The sequence below is a fragment of the Oncorhynchus clarkii genome, chromosome 2 (genome assembly GCF_045791955.1).
Source record: "Oncorhynchus clarkii lewisi isolate Uvic-CL-2024 chromosome 2, UVic_Ocla_1.0, whole genome shotgun sequence".
NCBI classification, from domain to species: Eukaryota; Metazoa; Chordata; class Actinopteri; order Salmoniformes; family Salmonidae; genus Oncorhynchus; species Oncorhynchus clarkii.
Window position 1 is genome coordinate 5,310,601 of NC_092148.1, and position 15,861 is coordinate 5,326,461.

At 41.3% G+C, this 15,861-nt stretch overlaps 1 protein-coding gene across 2 annotated transcripts; it reads left to right on the top strand.

Annotated features, from left to right (window-relative positions):
• Positions 1–347: 347 nt before the first annotated feature.
• On the top strand, positions 348–11,687 carry LOC139419546 (RNA-binding protein 24-like). Of its 2 annotated transcripts, none has more exons than XM_071169519.1 (4): positions 348–764; positions 2,223–2,412; positions 2,791–2,845; positions 8,963–11,687. In XM_071169519.1, exons 1-4 carry the CDS (start codon positions 591–593, stop codon positions 9,318–9,320), a joined length of 777 nt encoding a protein of 258 aa, XP_071025620.1. In that variant the 5' UTR covers positions 348–590; the 3' UTR covers positions 9,321–11,687. The 2 variants fall into 2 exon arrangements, with proteins under 2 accessions (XP_071025620.1, XP_071025628.1); XM_071169527.1 differs by having other exon boundaries at positions 355–764; positions 2,223–2,346.
• The last annotated feature ends 4,174 nt before the right edge of the window (positions 11,688–15,861 follow it).

Genomic DNA, 15,861 nt, shown 5'->3' on the forward strand with positions numbered 1-15,861 from the left:
ATGCAGATATCTGACACTCAACTATTAGAGGACCCTGAGCTCAGATTCATTACATAGTGTTTTTAGATTGGAGGAGATTATTTCATAGATTTACAGTAAATGTCAAGTGGGGTATCAATAAATGAACGTTTTTTTTCAAATACAGTACAGTAATGTTTTACACGTGGGAATAGTCCAAAGCAATGTCAGACAGACGTGTTGTTATTTTGGGTTCTGTATTGAAATTAGCTAATGTATCGCGATCCTATGATCGAGGTCTGTTCATGTTTGGTCGGTGCCTGTGACCCCGTATGCCACAGTGGGAGGGCCCAGGAGAGAGCGTGTTCACGGCCCAGCCCCCTTGACGTGACAGCTGGGCGAAGCGGACTTAGACAGCAGTGGTATCCCTCTCCTAAGTTAAGCAGTGTCAAACTGAACTGAAGTTGGGAACGATTGGAAATCCGCGTGAAACAAGTGTCTGTTCAGTTCCAACGAAACCTATCTTAAATTAATCGTTCTAAATAACCTGTGCTTTCGCAGAGCTGACTGATCTCTGTGAGATTGCAAAAACATTCTCTATAAAACATTGTTGCCTACTGTTTACCGCAAAAATGATGATGCACTCGTCTCAGAAGGACACAACCTACACAAAGATATTTGTAGGAGGTCTTCCATATCACACCACGGACTCCAGTCTCAGGAAATACTTCGAAGTGTTCGGTGATATCGACGAGGCTGTTGTTATAACGGACAGACAGACGGGCAAATCCAGAGGTTATGGATTCGTAAGTATTATAGATGTACATTTGAATGTCATTGTGATTGATTGATCGATCGATTGCGTAATTAGTTTGTCATATTGTTAAATGCAGACATTATGGGTAGAATCTTAAATGTATCCAGCACCAATATGTCTTGAATGAAAAAGGCTGTCATTCGCCTATCCATAATGCGTCTGATGTTACTTATTGATTCACACAATTTTGTAGCCCATTTATGAACGGTCAATGAATTGCAGTTCCGGAATGGGCTCACCGTTCTGTTCTGCTAAGTATTCTGCTGAAGCTCAGGCGTGGTGTCTTGGGCTCACCGTTCTGTTCTGCTAAGTATTCAGCTGAAGCTCAGGCGTGGTGTCTTGGGCTCACCGTTCTGTTCTGCTAAGTATTCTGCTGAAGCTCAGGCGTGGTGTCTTGGGCTCACCGTTCTGTTCTGCTAAGTATCAGCTGAAGCTCAGGCGTGGTGTCTTGGGCTCACCGTTCTGTTCTGCTAAGTATTCAGCTGAAGCTCAGGCGTGGTGTCTTGGGCTCACCGTTCTGTTCTGCTAAGTATCAGCTAAAGGTCAGGCGTGGTGTCTTGGGCTCACCGTTCTGTTCTGCTAAGTATTCAGCTGAAGCTCAGGCGTGGTGTCTTGGGCTCACCGTTCTGTTCTGCTAAGTATTCTGCTGAAGCTCAGACGTGGTGTCTTGGGCTCACCGTTCTGTTCTGCTAAGTATTCTGCTGAAGCTCAGGCGTTGTGTCTTGGGCTCACCGTTCTGTTCTGCTAAGTATTCAGCTGAAGCTCAGGCGTGGTGTCTTGGGCTCACCGTTCTGCTAAGTATTCTGCTGAAGCTCAGGCGTGGTGTCTTGGGCTCACCGTTCTGTTCTGCTAAGTATTCTGCTGAAGCTCAGGCGTGGTGTCTTGGGCTCACCGTTCTGTTCTGCTAAGTATTCTGCTGAAGCTCAGGCGTGGTGTCTTGGGCTCACCGTTCTGTTCTGCTAAGTATTCTGCTGAAGCTCAGGCGTGGTGTCTTGGGCTCACCGTTCTGTTCTGCTAAGTATTCTGCTGAAGCTCAGGCGTGGTGTCTTGGGCTCACCATTCTGTTCTGCTAAGTATCAGCTGAAGCTCAGGCATGGTGTCTTGGGCTCACCGTTCTGTTCTGCTAAGTATTCTGCTGAAGCTCAGGCGTGGTGTCTTGGGCTCACGAGGTCCACGGTGATGTGATGGAATCACCCTAGAATTGCTGACTTGTGCTTCATAAACCATGTCTTTACCTTCAACTAATGAAGGAACATTTTTCTCTACACTTTTCCTTATTCTGATTGTAATACCCTCGTGTTTTTCTTATTGAGACGTGATCAATACTTTTAAATGAATTGTAGTTCAATGACCAGCTTTAGCCAGCCTCCCCACTGAGTGAACATCTGATCAATTCAGACAACGGAAACATGTATTGATTCTGTATTCTTCCCTTTCCGTCCCTCAGGTGACGATGGCAGACCGGGCGTCTGCGGACCGAGCCTGCAAGGACCCAAACCCCATCATCGACGGCCGGAAAGCCAATGTGAACCTGGCCTACCTGGGGGCCAAGCCCAGGGTCATGCAGCCAGGTGAGGGGATGGACGCGCTGGCGGAGGGCTGCGCCACACGTTTATTTCACAGCTTGGACGACCAAGGTGGCGTACAAACAATGACGAGCTGCTAAAACGAGCAAACTAACCACCTGCTTACAGTATGTTAACACACGGTGTGTAGTATGGTAGATGTGGAACATGGGATTTAGACGAAGTGTACTGTAGTGGGGGGGACACTAGCAGAACAGGCAGTGAAGCTAGTGTGAATGAAGATAGGTTATTTTTACAGACACCAAATGTTTAAAATGTGTTTTTTTTCCTACCATCTACCTGATCTATAAGTACTTGAGCAGTTACATTGGAAGCACTGATCACATTTGATATAATGGGATTATAATGCATTTATAATATGTGTATATAGTTCAAGCTTTAGATTGAACACATAACGGTAGAGTTAAAAACAACTTGTTCCTATTCCAGGTTTCTCATTTGGTGTTCCTCAAATCCATCCAGCGTTCATCCAGAGGCCTTATGGGTATGTTATGACATAGTGATACTCCTTGTCTTGTTGGACGTGTGTCATATTAAAACAACATATTTCACTCCACCTGTCCAGTGTATGTGACAATAACATGTATTTCATTTTTATTAACATCTTTTACAGGGTAGAAAATGTTCAACTAGTGTAAGGTTGTAGAACTACCGTAACTTTCCCAAGATGTTCCAGAAATCCCAGTTAGAAGATTGGGACATTGGGAAAGTTACCAGAATTTTTCAACCCTAAACTAGTTGTAGAATATCATACTGTTACACCACCTGTTTTGTTCAGAGCTGATCATTTTGAATGATCTATGTGCCCGTTTCTATTCTTACCCGCAGTATCTAGTGATTTTCATCTTTTAAAAAATACCTTGGATTGTAAAATGTAATGTTTTCTTTCTCTAGAGTGGTGTGACTGTAAGCCCCGCCCATTCATTCTCTTTTGAGTGTGGAGGTGTGACTGTAAGCCCCGCCCATTCATTCTCTTTTGAGTGTGGAGGTGGGACTGTAAGCCCCGCCCATTCATTCTCTTTTGAGTGTGGAGGTGGGACTGTAAGCCCCGCCCATTCATTCTCTTTTGAGTGTGGAGGCGGGACTGTGTCTTGTGTGGTGTGCATCTCTGCGTGCCATTCTTAGATTCTAAAGCGTGAATCTAATTCTGATTCTAAACGTGATGTCACCAGTTGTCAATGTCTATCTCTCTCTGATCTGACAGGCTGGCTTACGGGTAAGAAACTGTATCTGATGGAGGGACATGATGGTTTGAGGATGAATAGCTGAGTCTGCATTGGGCAGATCACTAACGTCTTACCAGTATACTCTGACACACACAAACAAGCTGAAATGGTGATTAGATGCATGGAAGTTGGTTTTATTGTCATCTTTCTGTTGCGGTTTTCCATAGTCCATAGATTGGTGTGCGTGCCTTTGTTTCAGTATGAAGTGGTTTTCAGCTGAACTGCGTGCTTCCCTTACGGGGGTGGGGGGGGGGTTCAGGAGTGGTGGTTGAGGGATGTTCCTGCAGACTCTAAGAGTTTGGATATTTCAGATTTAACTTTGTCACGGGGTGTTGATTCTGATCTGTTTTTTTAACTTGATTTTTAACGATTGATTGTGCTGTAGCCTGTGTCCCCCCCCCCCCCCCCCTCCCCCGTTTCTTAGTTAACAACGTTATCATATGTTTTGTTGTTGATGGGGTTGATCACCAGTGTTGCTACGTGACTTGTCTAGGACCTTCCAAATCCCCCCGCACAACAAAACAACTCTTGGCTTGCATGTTGGAGATCCTTTCCTACCTTTGGTTTTCTCTACTCATGATGTTGTGGTTTCTGTTTTCTTTCTCAAATTAACCCATTGCTTCCTCCTGTAGCTCACATCATCTTCTTCTATCTCTTTCCCTCCTGCTCATGACGTAGACCAGGAACCAACTCAGTGAAAGATATTTGATGGCTAGAACTAAGGTTGCAAAGGCAGGGTATATATTACTGTAAACTTTCCAAAATTTATATTGGTATCTTTCAAGGATTTTATGTAATCTGTCACAATACATCTAGTGGCCCGTTTGGGTACTTCAGGTTAGCTCAGGTGTCTAATTATCTCTGGTCCTCTCTCCGGCCTTATCACAAGTAAAATATATGAAATCATTTAATAAGATGATTTTAAAACAGAAAATAGAATGATAAAGCTGTCAAACATTATCCTAAATACAATGACAAAGCTGTCAAACATTATCCTAAATACAATGACAAAGCTGTCAAACATTATCCTAAATACAATGACAAAGCTGTAAAACATTCTCCTAAATACAAAACCATCAACTTAATGAATATCATTGGTGTTTAATATGAGGGTTTCAGCATGAAACTATTTGAGTTATTTTACTATGTCAACATGTATTTGTTGTCAATGTTTTGGAGTCCAACTGGTGCCAGGTGTGATAAAAGCCACCAGTTGGAAGAGTTGCAGAGTTCATTGAAAATAATGCCAGTACCTTGGGACACACGAGACAGTGTGTTTATGGTGTGGATGGATTTGTAATGGAGCCCCTCTACTGGAACAATACAGGGAACTGAGATGACTGAGAACACCCACACTTCCAAAAGGAACTCGTTTATTCAAACAGACATCCTGATCCACTCTGTTGTCGCTCATTGGTGACCCAATATCTCATTTGTTTTAATACCAAAGGTCTGATTCTAGTTCTCACTGAGTGTAAACTGACAGCAAATGCCAAATGTAAGTAGATTGTAGTGTGGAACATAGATTAATACTAACCAAGATATCCAAGTAGGATACAGAAGTTCTAACCTTTACCATGTAAAGCATACAGCATATTTAAAAGGCATACATACAGCCAGTAAACATGGAGTGTAAACTGATCTCAGATAAGTTGTTTGCAGAGTGGTAAACTACTGGTCAGGCAGCAGCTGTTCACAGTGTTCTACACGGCTTCTCAAATTCCGCTGGAAAATGAGAGTCGCTCGGCGGGGCCCTAAATAATGGATGTCATAGACAGGGCCTTCGCTGGCTCGATCACTCGCTCGCCGGCGGACAACAGGTGGGCTGCCTGAGACATGTGTCCAGGGGCCGGGGGGCCTGTGTGCCTCTGTTCTAGGGGATTACCCATGTGTCTCAGTGATTTACAAAGCACCTTTATTTAGCCCTGAACTTTCAACACAAAATGGCCGCCTGCCATGTTGTCCTCCAACCAGAGGAAAGGTTAATGTCGATCGGACCAGTTTCAGCAGTAGGAGTAGGAGCTCTCCATGTCCTCTGTGTCTTCTACAACTGCCTGTCCTCTGTGTCTTCTACAACTCTGTCTGTTCTCTGTGTCTTCTACATCTCTGCATGTCTTCTACAACTCTGCCTGTCCTCTGTGTCTTCTACAACTCTGCCTGTCCTCTGTGTCTTCTACAACTCTGTCTGTCCTCTGTGTCTCTTCTATAATTCTGTTTGACAGACAGGTGGACTCTGTTACAGTCATAGAGAGACAGACAGGTGGACTCTGTTACAGTCATAGAGAGACAGACAGATGGACTCTGTTACAGTCATAGAGAGACAGACAGGTGGACTCTGTTACAGTCATAGAGACAGACAGATAGACTCTGTTACAGTCATAGAGAGACAGACAGGTGGACTCTGTTACAGTCATAGAGAGACAGACAGGTGGACTCTGTTACAGTCATAGAGACAGACAGATGGACTCTGTTACAGTCATAGAGAGACAGACAGGTGGACTCGGTTACAGTCATAGAGACAGACAGATGGACTCTGTTACAGTCATAGAGAGACAGACAGATGGACTCTGTTACAGTCATAGAGACAGACAGGTGGACTCTGTTACAGTCATAGAGACAGACAGGTGGACTCTGTTACAGTCATAGAGACAGACAGGTGGACTCTGTTACAGTCATAGAGACAGACAGGTGGACTCTGTTACAGTCATAGAGAGACAGACAGGTGGACTCTGTTACAGTCATAGAGACAGACAGGTGGACTCTGTTACAGTCATAGAGACAGACAGGTGGACTCTGTTACAGTCATAGAGACAGACAGATGGACTATGTTACAGTCATAGAGACAGACAGGTGGACTCTGTTACAGTCATAGAGAGACAGACAGGTGGACTCTGTTACAGTCATAGAGACAGACAGGTGGACTCTGTTACAGTCATAGAGACAGACAGATGGACTCTGTTACAGTCATAGAGACAGACAGGTGGACTCTGTTACAGTCATAGAGAGACAGACAGATGGACTAGTAAGTCATGAGGTCACTGAGACAGAGGAAGGGAATAGTAAGTCATGAGGTCACTGAGACAGAGGAAGGGAATAGTAAGTCATGAGGTCACTGAGACAGAGGAAGGGAATAGTAAGTCATGAGGTCACTGAGACAGAGGAGGGGAATAGTAAGTCATGAGGTCACTGAGACAGAGGAAGGGAATAGTAAGTCATGAGGTCACTGAGACAGAGGAAGGGAATAGTAAGTCATGAGGTCACTGAGACAGAGGAAGGGAATGGTTATCCTCCAGAGTTGACCAAGGTCATGCCACGTGCTGCTGTAGGAGAGAGAGAAGAAAGAGAAGACAGAGAAGACAGAGGAAGAGAGAGAAGAGAGAGAAGACAGAGGAAGGGAATGGTTATCCTCCAGAGTTGACCGAGGTCATGCCATGTGCTGCTGTAGGAGAGAGAGAAGAAAGAGAAGACAGAGAAGACAGAGGAAGAGAGAGAAGAGAGAGAAGACAGAGGAAGGGAATGGTTATCCTCCAGAGTTGACCAAGGTCATGCCATGTGCTGCTGTAGGAGAGAGAGAAGAAAGAGAAGACAGAGAAGACAGAGGAAGAGAGAGAAGAGAGAGAAGACAGAGGAAGGGAATGGTTATCCTCCAGAGTTGACCGAGGTCATGCCATGTGCTGCTGTAGGAGAGAGAGGCTCAGCTTGTCCGTTAGTGATGACAAGAGGAGAAAAAATAGCCTCCAGCCTCTCCTGTCACTCTCCCGGACGTGTGTGTGTGTGTGTGTGTGTGTGTGTGTGTGTGTGTGTGTGTGTGTGTGTGTGTGTGTGGGTGCGTGCGTGCGTGCGTGCGTGCGTGCGTGCGCGCGCATGCGTGTGTGTGCGTGAGTGTGTGTGTGTATGACATGGCACATCTTAGGACAGTTTTAACACCTGGTCTCTGTTTGCTGGAGGTGACTGACGCTCAGGGTGGAAATAGAGCCAAATCTGCCCGGATACACGGGCTTGGATCACTCCATTTATACCCGCTCTGCCTCTCTCTGTCTGTCTCTCTCTCTCTGTCTCTCTCTGTCTCTCTCTGCCTCTCTCTGTCTCTCTCTCTGTCTCTCTCTGTCTCCCTCTGTCTCTATCTCTCTCTCTTTCTCTCTCTCTCTCTCTCTCTCTCTCTCTCTCTCTCTCTCTCTCTCTCTCTCTCTCTCTGTCTCTCTTCCTCTCTCTCTCTCTCTCTTTCTCTCTCTCCCTCTGTCTCTCTCTCTTTCTCTCTCTGTCTCTCTCTCCCCATCTTGCTTTTCCAATAATAAACATATTTATATTTACTCAACCATAGGGTCTAAATAAATAAATAAATTAATGTACACCACTACTCACTATAGGATTGATTGTCAAACATTTTACTCATCGCGGTACTCACACAATAGCACTTATCGAAGCTCTATTCAGTAGTACTCATAGCAGGACATAGAGTCATTTTTGAAAAATATTTATAACAATAATATTAGAAAACTAAAGTATGGAATTGAATAATAGAAGATGTTGAAGTGTGAACCTTCATACATAATCCGTCTGTCTCTCTGACTCGTTTTCATTTTCTTCTGAGAGGCTTCTCTTTCATTTTGGTTGACTTTTTATCTGCGTTTGAGGACTTCTCGTGTGTGGGCATGTGGTGTGTGGTGTTGGGACTGATTGTATGTTGACTGGGATAAGTTGAGTTGCAGTTCTTTCTTGATGTGTTGTGGTGCTGTGCGATCAGCTGGCATTGTGAGAGAACCCTCGTTCAGACACAGAGGGCTGGCCGGTATATCATCTCTAATGCATAATTAAAGGATGATGATTCCTGAGCTTCAGACAGAGCTGCTCTGGTTTCATGATGATTCCTGAGCTTTAGACAGAGCTGTCTGGTTTCATGATGATTCCTGAGCTTCAGGCAGAGCTGCTCTGGTTTCATGATGATTCCTGAGCTTCAGACAGAGCTGCTCTGGTTTCATGATGATTCCTGAGCTTCAGACAGAGCTGCTCTGGTTTCATGATGATTCCTGAGCTTCAGACAGAGCTGCTCTGGTTTCATGATGATTCCTGAGCTTCAGACAGAGCTGTCTGGTTTCATGATGATTCCTGAGCTTCAGACAGAGCTGTCTGGTTTCATGATGATTCCTGAGCTTCAGACAGAGCTGTTCTGCTTTCCTTTTGGCTTGAAACCTTCTCTTTTTTACCCAGGGTTCCATTGGGTGGTGTTGCTGTGTTAATGAAATGAGGACTGGGTTGACGTTGTTTTGTCTTTGTGACGCCTGCTTTCCTGTGTTCCTGGGCTCAGTTTCAGTGTGTGTCCCAGATTGCCGAGTGGCTCTGTCTGTCCTCTGACCTTTGACATCTGTGTTCTACAGGATCCCAGCCCACTATGTCTACCCCCAGGCCTTTATGCAGCCAAGCACCATGGTCATCCCTCACAGCATGCAGTCGCCCGCCGCCACGGCCTCCGCCGCCTCCTCCCCGTACCTCGACTACACCGGAGCGGCCTACGCCCAGTACTCAGCCGCAGCCGCCAGCGCCGCGGCCGCCGCTGCCTACGAGCATTACCCGTACGCAGCCTCCCCGGCCCCTGCGGGCTACATGGCTGCAGCAGGGTATGGGTATGCGGTCCAGCAGCCCCTAGCAGCCGCAGCCACCCCGGGAGCAGCCGCAGCAGCCGCAGCCTTCGCCCAGTACCAGCCTCAACAGCTTCAGGCAGACCGCATGCAGTAACTGACCACAACTACCACTATTACTGAGCCTGGATAACAGAAGAGGGGGAGGCTATAGAGAGGAGGGAGGAGGTCATACTCACCCCCAGGACACTACAAGGGGAGAGGTGGGGAGAGAGTGTGAGGATGGGCGAGGGATGTAGAGTGGAGTGTAGTGGTGGTCGTCAATCCTTGGCTTTAGAACATGCAGCGCTGCTACCAAAAGAGCCGGAAGAGAATCATCTCATAACTGAATAGAATCGTCTCATAACTGAAGAGAATCATCTCATAACTGAAGAGAATCATCTCATAACTGAAGAGAATCGTCTCATAACTGAATAGAATCGTCTCATAACTGAAGAGAATCGTCTCATAACTGAAGAGAATCGTCTCATAACTGAAGAGAATCATCTCATAACTGAATAGAATCATCCCATAACTGAATAGAATCGTCTCATAACTGAAGAGAATCATCTCATAACTGAATAGAATTGTCTCATAACTGAAGAGAATCGGCTCATAACTGAAGAGAATCATCTCATAACTGAAGAGAATCGGCTCATAACTGAAGAGAATCGTCTCATAACTGAAGAGAATCATCTCATAACTGAATAGAATCATCCCATAACTGAATAGAATCATCTCATAACTGAATAGAATAATCTCATAACTGAATAGAATCATCTCATAACTGAAGAGAATCATCTCAAAACTGAAGAGAATCATCTCAAAACTGAAGAGAATCATCTCATAACTGAATAGAATCATCTCATAACTGAATAGAATCGTCTCATAACTGAAGAGAATCATCTCAAAACTGAAGAGAATCATCTCAAAACTGAAGAGAATCATCTCATAACTGAAGAGAATCATCTCATAACTGAAGAGAATCATCTCATAACTGAAGAGAATCATCTCAAAACTGAAGAGAATCATCTCATAACTGAAGAGAATCATCTCATAACTGAAGAGAATCATCTCATAACTGAAGAGAATCATCTCATAACTGAAGAGAATCATCTCATAACTGAAGAGAATCGTCTCATAACTGAAGAGAATCATCTCATAACTGAATAGAATCGTCTCATAACTGAAGAGAATCATCTCATAACTGAAGAGAATCATCTCATAACTGAAGAGAATCATCTCATAACTGAATAGAATCGTCTCATAACTGAAGAGAATCATCTCATAACTGAATAGAATCATCTCATAACTGAAGAGAATCATCTCAAAACTGAAGAGAATCATCTCATAACTGAATAGAATAGTTACTTCATTATTCAAATATCATCAGTGTTGTCATCACTAAATTATTGTTTTTTGTTGTTGTCATTATATCAGAAATATTTAATATTTATTCATCAGGACAAATATCTAGAATTATTATTTAAGATATGACCTCATAACCAACCTTTAAGTTTAAGTTAATAATTTTAAGCATATTTAATGTGTAGTAAATTAAATGTGTGATTTTGTACAACTTTCACAAGTGCACTGAAGTCTAATCAGGTATTTTTCCCTCAAATTTCTTAAACAATGTAGATGGTCAAACCAAAAACACTTTTGGTCACTTTTCACCTTTTAATACTTTTAAACCTACATTTTGAACTATGCAATTTGAACTTGTAAAATATATTTAGTGAAATATGTCTTCTACAAATATATATATATATACAGTTGAAGTCAGAAGTTTACATACACTTAGATTGGAGTCATTAAAACTCGTTTTTCAACCACTCCACAAATTTCTTGTTAACAAACTATAGTTTTGGCAAGTCGGTTAGGACAGTTACTTTGTGCAAGACACAAGTAATTTTTCCAACAATTGTTTACAGACAGATTATTTCACTTATAATTCACTGTATAACAATTCCAGTGGGTCAGAAGTTTACATACACTAAGTTGACTGTGCCTGGAAAATTCCAGAAAATGATGTCATGGCTTTAGAAGCTTCTGATAGGCTAATTGACATCATTTGAGTCAATTGGAGGTGTACCTTTGGATGTATTTCAAGGCCTACCTTCAAACTCAGTGCCTCTTTGCTTGACATCATGGGAAAATCAAAAGAAATCAGCCAAGCCCTCAGAAAAAAAATTGTAGACCTCCACAAGTCTGGTTCATCCTTGGGAGCAATTTCCAAACGCCTGAAGGTACCACGTTCGTCTGTACAAACAATAGTACGCAAGTATAAACACCATGGGACCACGTAGCATCATACCGCTCAGGAAGGAGACGTGTTCTGTCTCCTGGAGATGAACGTACTTTGGTGCGAGAAGTGTAAATCAATCCCAGAACAACAGCAAAGGACCTTGTGAAGATGCTGTAGGAAACAAGTACAAAAGTATCTATATCCACAGTAAAACGAGTCCTTTATCAACATAACCTGAAAGGCTCCAAAACTGCCATAAAAAAAGCCAGACTACGGTTTGCAACTGCACATGGGGACAAAGATTGTACTTTTTGGAGAAATGTCCTCTGGTCTGATGAAAAAAATAAAATAAATTTTAAAAAACTGTTTGGCCATAATGACCATCGTTATGTTTGGAGGAAAAAGGGGGATGCTTGCAAGCCGAAGAACACCATCCCAACCGTGAAGCACGGGGGTGGCAGCATCATGTTGTGGGGGTGCTTTGCTGCAGAAGGGACTGGTGCACTTCACAAAATAAATGGCATCATGAGGAAGGAAAATTATGTAGCTATAATTGAAGCAACATTTCAAGGCATCAGTCAGGAAATTAAAGCTTGGTCGCAAATGGGTCTTCCAAATAGACAATGACCCCAAGCATACTTCCAAAGTTGTGGCAAAATTACTTAAGGACAACAAAGTCAAGGTATTGGAGTGGCCATCACAAAGCCTTGACCTCAATCCCATAGAAAATTTGTTGGCAGAACTGAAAAAGCGTGTGCGAGCAAGGAGGCTTACAAACCTGACTTAGTTAACCAGCTCTGTCAGGAGGAATGGGCCAAAATTCACCCAATTTATTGTGGGAAGCTTGTGGAAGGCTGCCCGAAATGTTTGACCCAAGTTAAACAATTTAAAGGCAATGCTACCAAATACTAATTGAGTGTATGTAAACTTCTGACCCACTGGGAATATGATGAAAGAAATAAAAGCTGAAATAAATCATTCTCTCTGCTATTTTTCTGACATTTCACATTCTTAAAATAAAGTGGTGATCCTAACTAACCTAAGACAGGGACATTTTACTTGGATTAAATGTCAGGAATTGTGAAAAACTGAGTTTAAATGTATTTGGCTAAGGTGTATGTAAACTTCCGACTTCAACTGTATATAATAATGTTACTATAATAATGTTTGTACCTATGCAAAACTGGCGTAGAGGAGTGTTAGCTGTCTGTCCTGTGTTCCTATGGGGGTCAGATCAGATCCAGTGAGGGCAGGACAGAAGAGAACAGCTTCCTATGGGGGTCAGATCAGATCCAGTGAGGGCAGGACAGAAGAGAACAGCTTCCTATGGGGGTCAGATCAGATCCAGTGAGGGCAGGACAGAAGAGAACAGCTTCCTATGGGGGTCAGATCAGATCCAGTGAGGGCAGGACAGAAGAGAACAGCTTCCTATGGGGGTCAGATCAGATCCAGTGAGGGCAGGACAGAAGAGAACAGCTTCCTATGGGGGTCAGATCAGATCCAGTGAGGGCAGGACAGAAGAGAACAGCTACTGGCCCAAAGCTGAAGCTTTTCCTGTCTATAGAAGCTGCTCCTCTCTCTATGTTCATTGTTGGAGCACCAGCTACCACACACACACACACACACACACACACACACACACACACACACACACACACACACACACACACACACACACACACACACACAGCGGAATGTGGAGCTGTTATATTCTAGAATGTTTTTCCTAATGTGCCTTAAAATATTGGTATTTGGAAAGTATTTACGTAGCTTTTAATGAGAAAAGACAGATTAGCACCCTTTAGTTAGTCAGGGAGTAGGACTGTATTGAATAAATAATGTGTTCATGTTATATTAGAGGTATGTTCTCCTGAGCTGTTCACATTGTTATTGTCAGGTATGTCCTACAGCTACAATGATAATTAGGACTTAAAAAAACTAGATATAACGGCATGAAGTAAACCTTTTCTTTATCTATACAACCTATTTTCTTGTTACTTTGTAGATATATTTCTCTTTCTAATTTGTTCGTACAACGAAAGAGAAATGTTACAGCGTAAACTATTAGATATACATTATAATACTTTCTATCCTAAAAAAAACACTGTTTTTAAAATGTTATTTCCATAGCTGTGATTTTATTGTTAACTTTGTGAGATTGACTGTTTTACAATGTTGGGAACTTTTTATACTTGAACTGCTTCATACCAAGGAATATGTTAACACACATGTTATATATAATATATCACTATGTTAACACACATGTTATATATAATATATCACTATGTTAACACACATGTTATATATAATATATGGAATATGTTAACACACATGTTATATATAATATATCACTATGTTAACATGTTATATATAATATATGGAATATGTTAACACATGTTATATATAATATATCACTATGTTAACACACATGTTATATATAATATATCACTATGTTAACACACATGTTATATATAATACATGGAATATGTTAACACACATGTTATATATAATACATGGAATATGTTAACACACATGTTATATATAATACATGGAATATGTTAACACACATGTTATATATAATACATGGAATATGTTAACACACATGCTATATATAATACATGGAATATGTTAACACACATGTTATATATAATACATGGAATATGTTAACACATGTTATATATAATACATGGAATATGTTAACACATGTTATATATAATACATGGAATATGTTAACACATATGTTATATATAATACATGGAATATGTTAACACACATGTTATATATAATACATGGAATATGTTAACACACATGTTATATATAATATATCACTATGTTAACACACATGTTATATATAATATATCACTATGTTAACACACATGTTATATATAATATATCACTATGTTAACACACATGTTATATATAATATATGCAATATGTTAACACACATGTTATATATATATATCACTATGTTAACACACATGTTATATATAATATATGGAATATGTTAACACACATGTTATATATAATATATCACTATGTTAACACACATGTTATATATAATATATCACTATGTTAACACACATGTTATATATAATATATGCAATATGTTAACACACATGTTATATATAATATATCACTATGTTAACACATATGTTATATATAATATATCACTATGTTAACACACATGTTATATATAATATATCACTATGTTAACACACATGTTATATATAATATATGCAATATGTTAACACATGTTATATATAATATATGGAATATGTTAACACACATGTTATATATAATATATGCAATATGTTAACACATATGTTATATATAATATATGCAATATGTTAACACACATGTTATATATAATATATGGAATATGTTAACACATGTTATATATAATATATGGAATATGTTAACACACATGTTATATATAATATATGGAATATGTTAACACACATGTTATATATAATATATGCAATATGTTAACACATATGTTATATATAATATATGCAATATGTTAACACACTCTATATATTTTTAAGAAGAATACTTTGAATGTCTCTGGACATAAACTGTCCAGTCTCTCAGAGATTCCAGTACAATATTCTATTTATCTTGCCTTTTCAAATGTGTTGCTCTGCAAATACAATCATTCATTTAATTAGATTAAATAAACAGCCTTTTAGCTGCTTCTATTTGTATTGTAGTTTTTACATAAATACACAACTGACAGAAAGCAGTTCACTGTAGATCCACCGAGTCTCACCTGCTGGGGCACATCTTTCTGTCAAACACAATCACCTGCTGGGGCACATCTTTCTGTCAAACACAATCACCTGCTGGGGCACATCTTTCTGTCAAACACAATCAACACCTCATCAGTCTGATCTCTTATTTAGAACAAACCTTGCCTTATCATGGGGAACGTATTTGAGGTACAGGGTAGGCTAGAAGAAACCTTGCCTTATCATGGGGAACGTATTGGAGGTACAGGGTAGGCTAGAGGAAACCTTGCCTTATCATGGGGAACGTATTGGAGGTACAGGGTAGGCTAGAAGAAACCTTGCCTTATCATGGGGAACGTATTGGAGGTACAGGGTAGGCTAGAAGAAACCTTGCCTTATCATGGGGAACGTATTGGAGGTACAGGGTAGGCTAGAAGAAACCTTGCCTTATCATAGGGAACGTATTGGAGTTACAGGGTAGGCTAGAAGAAACCTTGCCTTATCATAGGGAACGTATTGGAGGTACAGGGTAGGCTAGAAGAAACCTTGCCTTATCATGGGGAACGTATTGGAGGTACAGGGTAGGCTAGAAGAAACCTTGCCTTATCATGGGGAACGTATTGGAGGTACAGGGTAGGCTAGAAGAAACCTTGCCTTATCATGGGGAACGTATTGGAGGTACA